The following is a 12,369-nucleotide window of genomic DNA, read 5'->3' on the forward strand; positions in this document are numbered from 1 at the left end:
GCTTAGTTAAATGTTCTGTAAAGACATTAGGGAAACATAATTTTTAACAATATAAAATATGAAACTGTCCTGGAGCAGTACAAAATAACGGTTTAATAACCGATTGGCTCCCGAAATACAAGCTTACAGGGGAAATTGTTTTATGAAGTAGTACAGTTTTATGATAGCCTGCAGTACAATACCCCCCCCCCCTAAAACTGATGTGATGTTATTATAAATGACATACAATGTTCTCTATGTGTTTATTGAGGTAAAATAAAGTTTACATTTCGTATAGGACAATAAGAGCTTCAACTACAGCTACAATTACACAGAAAAAGTTGGTTCTAGTGTGTTGGGGCAGCAGCCTTCACAAGGTGTGTGGTGTGACTGCTTGTGGTGAACGGTACTTGTTCTTCACAAGGGTAAACACTGAGTCTCTGCTCACAGTATGTTGATTTAGTAATAATATTTTTTTACCTTTTCAGTTTTTTTCTTTTCACAGTCTCCTCTTTAATTGCCGTATGAGCCGCAAACCTTGTTCCAGGGACGGTCTTTGCTTCGGCTTGATGTTTTAACTGTTAATGATCCATTTATCGAAGTTTTTCGAATATGATGTTTCACCGGGCCTAACTTGAATAGCCAGCTGACCTAGGCTATAAACCTCAGATGCTTTAGAGCAGCTTTTCCCTCTGAGCAGCTCTCGCGGCAAGTGTGGTTGTAGGTAGTCTTTCTTCTCGCCTTGGTCCTCGTAAACTTCTGTTCTTATTTTGCGCGCCAATCCAAAGTCAATGAGAGTGACTTGTGGCTCATCAGTTTTTATCTTCTTGACACAGATGTTTTCTGCTTTGATGTCGTTGTGACACCAGCGACGTTTTAACATTTGGGATATTGTTGTCATCACGTCTTCCAAGATTGCGACCGATTTTTTTACTGTTTTATGTTCTACATCCGACCCATACTGGGCCAAAGCATCACCACCATATCGTGTTATCAGAGTTTTCTCTGAGGGGCAATAACCAATTAATTTCTGTACCCCTGGCCCTTTATTCTTGATCAGCCCATTGAGTTCACAGTAAACATCATCGAAATTAGTGTCACTTTTAAATGTTTTCAGAACTACTCTGTCGCCGTCTCTGTTCACCACATTGCATGTTCCATATCCTCCAGAGCCTAGGGACACGCAGGACTTGTCTTCCTGCAACTCTTTTATCAGCGACCCTGGGAAAATTTGTACAGCTTCTCGCTTCAGCAGATGTTCTATAAATTGATCACCAGGAGTACCCATATCTAACTTTGGACCATTCTCGTTCATTACCGGGGGACTAAACTAAGGAATTTAAGGAGAAAAAAAATGTAGTAAGAGGTACTGTGTTTAGCTACTGCCTAATAGTGATAGTGTAGTGAGTGTAGTGAAGATGATAGTGTAGTGAGTGTAGTGAAGATGATAGTGTAGTGAGTGTAGTGTAGATGATAGTGTAGTGAGTGTAGTGAAGATGTTAGTGTAGTGTAGACGATAGTGTAGTGGGTGTAGTGTAGATGATAGTGTAGTGGGTGTAGTGTAGATGTTAGTGTAGTGTAGACGATAGTGTAGTGGGTGTAGTGTAGACGATAGTGTAGTGAATGTAGTGTAGATGATAGTGTAGTGGGTGTAGTGTAGATGATAGTGTAGTGGGTGTAGTGTAGACGATAGTGTAGTGGGTGTAGTGAAGATGATAGTGTAGTGGGTGTAGTGTAGACGATAGTGTAGTGAGTGTAGTGAAGATGATAGTGTAGTGAGTGTAGTGTAGACGATAGTGTAGTGGGTGTAGTGAAGATGATAGTGTAGTGGGTGTAGTGTAGGTGATATTGTATTGAGTGTAGTGAAGATGATAGTGTAGTGGATGTAGTGTAGGTGATAGTGAAGTGAGTGTAGTGTAGATGATAGTGAAGTGAGTGTAGTGTAGATGATAGTTTAGTGGGTGTAGTGTAGAGATAGTGTAGTGTGGATGAGTCTATATTTGAAGAGTCTCAGTGTTGCCAGTTGATGTTTTTAAACCTATTACCCTTTGAGAACTACTAGTCCATATAGTTCTGCCACCCGTACCTCTCTTCCATCTCTCCTCCCCCTGTCACACCTTCCCATCACCCAGCAGCGCTCGTCAGGCCCTCATACGCGTGGAATTTTTATCGTGATTTAGCATGAGAACTCGGCCGTGATTTCCTCAATTAGTCGACTTGAAAACCAAACGGGAACCATTCACAATTTTTTCGCTTCATTTATTCAGGAAGAAATTCCGGGCCACCTGTAGATTAGATTAGGTCAGGTCAGGTCAGGCTAGGTCAGGTCAGGTCAGGTCAGGTCAGGTTAGGTTAGGTCAGGTCAGGCTAGGTCAGGTCAGGCTAGGTCAGGTCAGGCTATGTCAGGTCAGGCTAGGTCAGGTCAGGCTAGGTTAGGTTAGGTCAGGTCAGGCTAGGTCAGGTCAGGCTAGGTCAGGTCAGGTTAGGTTAGGTCAGGTCAGGTCAGGTTAGGTTACAGTGCGTTACTTCTTGTTAGATTCACGATAAACACAGTAGATGTATGACTCGTGTACACATTTACCTGGTGTACACATGTGACCCGTGTACACATGTGACCCGTGTACACATGTGACTCGTGTACATATGTGATTATCTGTTGTATTTCTTCTTCCTTTTCTTCTGTGTTTTTCTCATCTTGTAAGCGAGATGTCACGGGTTCGATTCCCGGGCCGGTGGAAGTTGTTTGGACACACTTCCTAGCCCCCATTAGTCCCTGTTCACCTAGCAGTACAGTAGGTACCTGGTGTAAGTCGAAAAGTTGCGAATTCGTATTCAGGGACAAGTTGTTGGAGCTTCCAATAACTTGATGACATAAACCATTGACTCTTCAGGCTTCTACGCCCTTGACTCTTCAGGCTTCTACGCCCTTGACTCTTCAGGCTTCTATGCCATTGACTCTTCAGGCTTCTATGCCATTGACTCTTCAGGCTTCTATGCCATTGACTCTTCAGGCTTCTACGCCCTTAACTCATGAGACATAAAGGCAAGCATGAACTTAGCATGCTTCCCTGTTGGGCGCTGTAAACGCTTCTGCGCTTCACCTTACACAAGGATGTAGGGGAGTGCCCAATAAAAAAAAATAAATAAAAAATAAAAAATTATCATCACCATCATCACCAACATCATTATCATCATCACCATCATCATCATCACTACCAAAATCATCATCATTATCAATTCATTGTCTTAGCTTTATTACCAGTCATCATCATCTTTTTCATCTTCATCATATTTTCATCATCTCTGTCATCAGCAAAATCACTGTCGGCATCATTAATAACGTACACCACCACTACCACCACTACCACCACCACCACTACCACCACCACCACCACCACCACCACCACCACTACCACCACCACCACCACTACCACCACCACCACCACCACCACCACCACCACCACCACCACCACCACCACCACCACCACTACCACCACCCCACCACCACCACCACCACCACCACCACCACACCACCACCACCACCACCACCCCACCACCACCACCACCCACCACCCACCCACCACCACCACCACCCTACCCACCCACCACCACCACCACCCACCACCACCACCACCACCACCACCACCCTACCACCACCACCACCACCACCACCACCACCACCACCACCACTACCACCACCACCACCACACCACCACCACCACCACACCACCACCTACTACCACCACCACCACCACTACCACCACCACTACCACCACCACCAGCACCACCACCACCACCACCACCACCACCACCACCACCACACCACCACCACCACCACCACCACCACCCACCACCACCACCACCACACTTAAGCGCCGCCTTGCCTCCCAAATTCTTTAAAATGTGTGTATATATAACTTTTATCTGGTGGGCACTCAGACAAAATTTACAATTTCATTAATTTATGCAGACGACTTAGATGTGAAACTCTTGGAAGGAAAAGGAAAAGAGAGGGGGGAGGAGGAGAAGGAGGAGGTGGAGAGAAAGAAGAAGAAAGATGGGAAGTGGAGGAAAGGGAGAGAGAAGAAGCGGAAGAGATGAAGAAAATATTATAATTATGTTTGTTTTTTGGCTTCCTGGTAAAATTTTCTCATTTAGTAATTTAAAGTGAGACTGTTGGTGTCTCTCTTGGTGATGACAATTAGAGGAATTTCACATTAACACATTTAATTTAATTCCACTCATCCTGTAAGTTTTCAGTTCAGGTTTTTTCGCCCTTATGTTGGTATAATTTAACTCCTCAACTAGTTCACCCCAATTACATTTTAACTCCAACGCTCAAAAAAATAATAATTTCTCAACGCAAAAATCCACAATACAAAGCTAAAGATTTGTATTTTATTTTTAAACCTTGATAAAAAAAATTAGAGAGAGAGAGAGAGAGAGAGAGAGAGAGAGAGAGAGAGAGGGAGAGAGCAATACATCATCATCTCGTAATGTTGGTGTTAAGTTCAGTCATCTCTCCCCCACCTACACACACACTCAGACACACACACTCAGACACACACACTCAGACACACACTCAGACACAGAAAAACATAACTGATAAAACACTTCATTTAGCGAGGTCAAGCAGAAGCATCAGTAATTCGTAGTATATTAACTAGTGGATGTTATAGAGTATTCGTATTATGTCTGTGTAGAAAACTGCTGGTGTTGTAACTCATAATAACAGTACGATAGTAATGTTACAATATATTCTGATAATGAATGATGCAGCACGGAAGCATTGTAACACTCACAACATTATAGAAAGGTTCATTGTGTTGCATTGTATTATTTTTCATAAGACAAATATAACCAGAAAGGTTTACATGATAAATTATTTTTATCTCTCCCTGTTAGACGTTTTGATAATAATAAATAATAATTGGAAATGAATATAAAAATATCTATGTAACAAAATGCATGTAACGTTGACTTTCACATATATATATATACATATACATATACACGCGAGTATATACGAGTATGTGTATAAATACATTGTGTACACATACATACATCTCTGCTCCGTGCTGAAACATAAAAGTTAATTGTTTTGTGTAAAATGTTTTTGAACATGACAGGTAGGTTACAGTACAAAGGGAGATATTTTAATGGAGAAAGAGACGCAGAGAGAAACTGTTAGAGAGAACAGTGAGGGAGAGAGAGACAAAAGGCAGACAGGGGCAGTGATAGAGACAGTGAGAGAGCCCGAGACAAACATTGAGAGAGATATGGGAGAGAAATAGAGAGATAGACGGGCAAGGAGAAAAAAGACAGAAGGTAATATCATAATAATTCAATACATAAAAAGATTGATCTAGAGAGAATGGTAAATAGGAAGACAGACAGACAGACGCGTCGAGGGAATGTGTCTGTCTCTGTTAACTTGTTCTCGGTTTGTATAATCTCTTCTTCCCGCCAGACGATTCTTCTCTTCTTCCCGCCAGACGATTCTTTTCATCTTTCATTCATTCCATTTATCATCTAGGAGATAATTGCATTTCCTTCCTTCTCAGGTTTTGCAATCCGCATATGACCTCCCCTTACACACACACACACACACGCACACCCACACACACACACACACACACACACCGTAACCTCTAACATTTCACCTCTAAGCTTTGTTCATTCTATCATTCTCCCTCCGGTAAAATTACAATACCTTTACTTATTAAAGATGCATCCCACACTCTCCTGGTCATATCGGCTCGTTGTTGAGAGAGAGAGAGAGAGAGAGAGAGAGAGAGAGACGCTGTATTGCACCTATCAGCAGAAGTTTACCCGGCCAAATAACTCTTCCACCAAACCCTGAATATCTATCTAGCTATCTACCCTTTCATCGATCTATTAAACCACACACACACATATATATATATATATTCCCTGACAGCTCCCAGACTACCTATGCTTTTAGGGTCAAAGAGTTAAAGGTGGGAGTTGAAGCTTTGAAGAAGGGCGTAGGCTGGCTGGCACCTCCCTAGAGTGCCTCCTCGTTATGCTCCCCCTCCGGCACCCTTACCTCCACCTCCTCCACTATCTCCTCCTCCTCCAGCCCATCCCATCACCCCGGACCACCACCCCCTTCATCACCCCCTGACCAGCTATTTATTCGTTTTTTTTTTAATTCTCCCACAAAACACTATATCTGTTTTGCTTTCATCACCCCATTATTAGCGTCTTTTTGCCTTATTCTTCTCCTTCCTCCTCGTATTCCCCTTCCACTGTTCTTATTTTTATTTGGGACAATTGGTTGATTTGTTAAGTATAAAGATTTTGTTTTGTTTATTTCCGTCTTTCTGATCCAATATTGACTAAACTTTCACAGGTGGTCACAGGTCATCGTTAAGTGACAAATGTATTTCTTGATAACATACAAGATAAAACACGTTCATTATCCCACACTACCCTCCCACACACCTCTCCCACACTACCCTCCCACACAACTATTCCACACTACCCTCCCACACCTTTGTATCGCTCTAGCACAATAGTTAACTTGTATTACCCTCGTCTTTTCAGCTGTTGGGTTATAATGACCGTAGGAAAATGTCGTCAACTTTTTTTTTACGCTAAATTCAGGACAATTGAGGTTTTCATGTTTTATACTGAGACAATTGTGGGTAAATGGTTTATTGTTGTCATATTAAAATAGAAGCATTCGGAAAAATTTATACCTCCTACTCGAGTCTGAACAACATGTACCCTACCAGTCTCTTCCTCCTCACTCTCACTATCTTTCACTACGTCTCACTATCTTTCTCAATCTCTGTCTCGTTTCTCACACTCCAGCGACGCTCACAGGAAGGTTTTATGGCCATTATAACGTAGTGCACTATGATGGCGTTGATGAAATACACTATCTCGGTGTTTGTCTATTCTTTCCTTGTGAGGCGAGACGAAAATACATGTTTACGATCAAACATTGTTGCTTATATATATATTAGCGATTATCTTACACTACAATACAAAGTTAAAACAGACAAGTGTTCACTCTACTGCAGGTCAATGTACTGTAAAATACTCTTAAGTAATAACACATCATGAGCAAAAATAAAATTAATGGCGTAACACATGTACAGTACACTGGTGTCTGACTGTGCGTTTCACTTAAAGAAATTACTCGCGTCATCAGCAAACTCGTCTGACTTGTATGTAAAAATTTCCTGAACAATCACTAAATAGATATTAGTAACTACTGAATTTATATTTACTTACACCCATCCATCTTCCCACTTTAATGAAAACTCCCACAAAATATCCCACTGACGACACATCATCAGTTTAACTCACTTGAATTATATAAAACTTTGTGAACTAAACCAATAAATTATGGGATCCACAGTGGTCATTCAACTAATAAAATAATGTAACTACAATAAGTTTTTTATGGATAAAGACTTAACTTATTCTCTGTGAAACTGTATAACAATTACTGTACTTCAGGTGGTTTACTGTATAGCAAACATTCGCTTACCTTCCAGCAAATAATCAGTCCTTAGTTATTCAATTGAGTAAACTTTTTCAAATATTTTACGCAACAAAATATTTGTAAATATGATATAGAAGTATTTAATTTTCCTCACTTATTAAATTACAATTATTTCAAGTTGAATAGTCGCAGTAAAATAACACTCAATCATTTTCAACCAACAATTAGCTTGAGGATGGTGAAAGAAATTATCCTACTGGCCTGATAAGACGCAGCAAAATTATGAGACAATGTTCTCCAAAATTACCATAATTACCTGACTTTTCTAACACAATTGGTCCTAACTTTCAAATTCTTTCACAAAGCACAATGAAAAGCCTCGGTAAAACAAAATTACCAGCTCTGAGGAGAATCGGTAAAGGTAGGCAAGGATAGTGTAAATAATAAAAAAATGTGGTTGAAGAAAGATGAAACTTAAAGGGATTTTATCTGTGATGTTATGAATAAAGTGAATCCAAGAAAGATTATCAGCTATAGTAAGAGAAGAGATGGTGACGTCGATGGCCTGTATAGTGAGATTCTTTACTGGCAACAAGTGGAAGTTGGGAGATTAAAAACAAAGCGAAATAAGGAAATATGGATTAGGATATGAACAAGATGCAAAAGAATAATTAGTTCTATTGGAGTCTTTCTTGAGTATATGGGTCTCAGATGTCTCTTAGAAACACAATGCCAGTACAAGCACTCAACAGCGCCTGACGTTTTTCTCCACTTCGCTCGTCTTCCCTCCACCCATTAAACATACACTTGTGTTAGTTTGGCTTCAGTCAGCAGTAGCGGTGTTTTATAGCGTGATCATCATACATACACCCATTATAGTTGGTGTTGGAAGTTACGCCCGACGAAGGTTCGCCCGTCTTCGTTCCACCGTTCACAGAAACACTATTACACTCGTCATTGTGAACATGATACTGATCTAGATTGTTACAGTCTCTTTTATTGTATGCTGTTTACACATTTCTTTTCAGTCTCATTATAACACAGATATGTTTTCTTTATATTATTTACACATCCTCAGTCGACCGTGTTGATACGTCGAGCACTTGAAGCAGAAAAGTGATTCAGGAAAGAAGTAGCGTAGCTGGTATGCTCCTCAGGTTTAAGTTGTCTGGAACTTTTCCCTTGAAGGTGACAAGAACTTGGTAGGTAGTTGCCTCATCTTTGGCTGTTGTGGATCTTATTGTTTCCATCATGTTGGTCTGGTCTGTGACGGACGCCTTGGAACAGTAACACAGGAACACTAACACAGGAACAGTAACACAGGAACACTAACTCGGTCGTTTATTGTTATGGATCTAACTTGGTGTCAACAACTTCCCCTCCAGCCTGGTGATGTTGTTGAGGCAGTTGGCAGCGTCCCAGTCTGGTGGAGTGATTACTATAACCCTTATTTGTTGGCCTTAGAAAATGTCGTTGTTTCTCCAGGGCTGTCACGACCTGGCAGATGTTTCCCCGACCTAAGGCTTAAAGCGCCTCTCCATGACTCCCCTTAGTAACAATATCCTCAGAGTTCCACCTTCACCTACGGCAGGAACACTATGGCTTAACTAACACGTGAGAGTATTTGGGAATAGTGACGTTTCAACTTGTGAGGGAGAATATGTACTATTCAGTTCTCGCCGATATTGTTGTCTGTAACAGCTGGTGCTGCAGCGCTTGGTGTAAACCCACAGGTCAAGTGAACACAACAAGCAGGTCCTTCATCACGAGTCTACTGCATGTGTGTTCTCTCTGTTAGCTGTATATTTTTAAACATCAACGTTCTCAGCCGAGCTAAACATGATGTCATGAATCTTATCACCTTTCACATATTTCTTGATACTGATGAAAGTCCTGCTTACATCTTGTCAGTGGCGTGCGCGCTCTCTCTCTCTCTCTCTCTCTCTCTCTCTCTCTCTCTCTCTCTCTCTCTGCTGGTACACAACACATCATGTGGTGGCAACAACACAGCCATCTACTCTCCTCCACCACACCATAAACACCAGCTTACAGTTAACGCTCCCTCATAGTGACCCGGCCCCCTCCTTGTCTGGCTCCACTCGTGTAGTTATTCTTACACACATCACCAAACAAACACTAATTCTTCTGATTTGGGTTATAACTTTACCGTATTATTCGTGTTTCTACGTTTTTTCTCATTATTTCCTGTACGTAACGAAAAATAAATGAACTAGTTACGGTATATTGATATTAATTCCTTAACTTATATCAAGACTGTCTTTTGTTGTATCCAATTTAATATTCTACTTTGTGATGAATGTAAAACGATTCCCAAATACAAACCCCAACAGAGTCTATACCATTATGTAACTCTTCCCATGTTTATTGAAAAGCGCTTTGTATATCTCTTTAATCCTCTTAGCTATTGTAACTCTTTGTACCCCCATGGTTGTTATATTAAACGATTCTGAAATGCAAATAATTTCGGATTCCTTCTATATTCCCACTTTTAGTTATTTTACGAGTTATTTCTCTTCTTCACTTTCCTTTATAATCATTGATTTATAAATGCAGTTGCCAAAAGGATTCTTGTCCGTTTTTAACTGTTTAGAGAGAGAGAGAGAGAGAGAGAGAGAGAGAGAGAGAGAGAGAGAGAGAGAGATGAAATCTTGAGTGAAGCGGAATTAGCTCTTGACTGACGGACCACACACGCATTAACTTAGCTTCCTCACTCACTCACTCACTCACTCACTCACTCACTCACTCAGACCTTACCTATAACAAGACCATTATCACGGATGGTAATAAAACGGTCTCTCAGCCACCGTAACTGTGTCTTCTGTATTATAAACATTACGTCACGATTACGTAATAATGATGAAACCTGTTATGTCAAATAATGTCAAACGTTATTGGGTAAATTGTTTCGTGAAATTATTAAACAAAACAATAACCTACTTTATTCAGTCCTATTGAGAAATGGAAGTATCAGAACTCGATTGATAGTTTGTGTTCCGGGGGACTCTCTCTCTCTCTCTCTCTCTTCCAAAAAGTGAAAGAGTTATGTCAGAATTGAATTCCCATTAAAAACTTTTGGTATCACAAAACTTTTTAGTAGGACAATAATTTAGTGGCGGGGGAACGGACCTATAACGTGTAGCGAGTTTAATATAGTATATTCATTGAGCGTGATTCATATTTAAGAGTTTCCAGGCCACATAAACAACGGAAATTGTTATATAGTCTGATATCTTTCAGGGTTGAGAGAGAGAGAGAGAGAGAGAGAGAGAGAGAGAGAGAGAGAGAGAGAGATTACTACACTTCTGCATCACTGCCTCCTTAATCCCTCGCCATATCTCTCTGTCTCTCTCTTTCTCTCTCTATCTCTCCGTATATACATCTAGCTCACATCATATGGCATCATTATCTCCTGCCTGTATAAGTGTCAGGTATGTGTACAGGTGTGGTGAGTAGCATCAAGTTAGTAGCAAATAACATATGTGAACACCTGCTCATTTGCATGTATGTTGGTCCGCTGCTCTCAGGTATATATTGGGCTTTGACTGGTGTTGGATGAAAGAGTAATAACACACATGAACGTTTAGTCAGGTATAAAGGCTTTTAAACTAGTCATCCTTTGAGCAACTCTTAAGACAAATAATTATCGACTTGAATCTTTGCTCCCTACCAACTATGACTGAAGTAGTTTAAGCATATATGAACACACACACACACACACACACACACACACACACACACACACACACACATTTCTCCACAGGACAACACGACACACATTTACTGCACAAAACACAGAAGCAACAAACTCAAACAGTCGAGCCAGAAAAGAATTGACCTCAAAATATGGAAAAACTACGAGACAGTGGATGAAACTATTACTGAGAATTGTGTTTTGTTATTGTGTGTTGACTTTGATAGTGAACAGCTGTGGGTCCCAGGCAATTTGGAGTCAGAAAGTGAATTCGATATTAAGAGTTGTTGAATCGAGGAAAGGAATTTGCATAGACTTAGTTGGTGAGATTATAATGACTCGTATAATATTTACAGGTGATACACAGGTGGTATATAAACATTAATACAACAATGATGGGATTTCGACCAATGTTGTGAAATGTCCCCAGTGACTTTCCTACGGTGATATACTGACCAGCCATGTTGTGTGTGTTTGGTGATGTCAGCTGTTGTTGTTGGCATCTCTTGTGGTCTCTCCTGTATCGTGTGAAGGTTGTCTGTCAGCACAACACAGGAAGAAGAGCCTTTTAGCGAGTCGATAGATGTGGAGATAATCTTTGTAGTTTAAGAGTTCAGCTGTCAGAAAGGCTCGTCTTGTTCCGGGTCGTCCTGCCGGGACATACTGTACCTGGTGACTAACACGCGGACATTAGTTCCCTGGCTGAGGTGTGAGTAATACGGCAGTATGATGCTGGACTGTATTTCCCTCACAACCTACCTGAGGGCAAGAGGTATGTGTGTGTGTGTGTATGTGTCACCCTCCCCTCACAAGTGTCACTAACCCCTCACAAGTGTGACTCACCCCTCACAAGTGTCACTCATCCCTCACAAGTGTCACCTAAGGCTGCCATTGTGACGGACAACGTGAACCCGGGACATACCTTTGTGATGTCACGCACCACCAACACGAGGGGACATAACTACAAGCTCGCTAAGTTATCATACAGAAAGAACATAAGGCAATACTTCTTCACACAGAGGCTGGTAGACCTAGGGAACAGTCTACCAGCCCAAGCTGTGGAATCAAGAACAGAACTAGGCTTCAGAATAGCCCTTGACAAGACTATCAAGAACGAGGGATCCTACACAGCCCAGTGGCCTCCTTCCCTGGACATGGCCACTTGTAGTTACTGGCCATTTCATATAAGGCTGCAGAG

The 12,369-nt window shown here is 41.2% G+C and overlaps 1 protein-coding gene across 1 annotated transcript; it reads right to left on the reverse strand.

Annotated features, from left to right (window-relative positions):
• Window positions 1-553: 553 nt before the first annotated feature.
• On the reverse strand, window positions 554-1,294 carry LOC121871666 (serine/threonine-protein kinase dkf-1-like). The gene has a single exon (XM_042374079.1). The coding sequence runs from the start codon at window positions 1,292-1,294 to the stop codon at window positions 554-556; it is 741 nt and encodes a 246-aa protein (XP_042230013.1).
• Between the last annotated feature and the right edge of the window lie 11,075 nt (window positions 1,295-12,369).

The sequence above is a fragment of the Homarus americanus genome, unplaced genomic scaffold (assembly GCF_018991925.1).
Source record: "Homarus americanus isolate GMGI-L3 unplaced genomic scaffold, GMGI_Hamer_2.0 scaffold39675, whole genome shotgun sequence".
Taxonomy (NCBI): Eukaryota; Metazoa; Arthropoda; class Malacostraca; order Decapoda; family Nephropidae; genus Homarus; species Homarus americanus.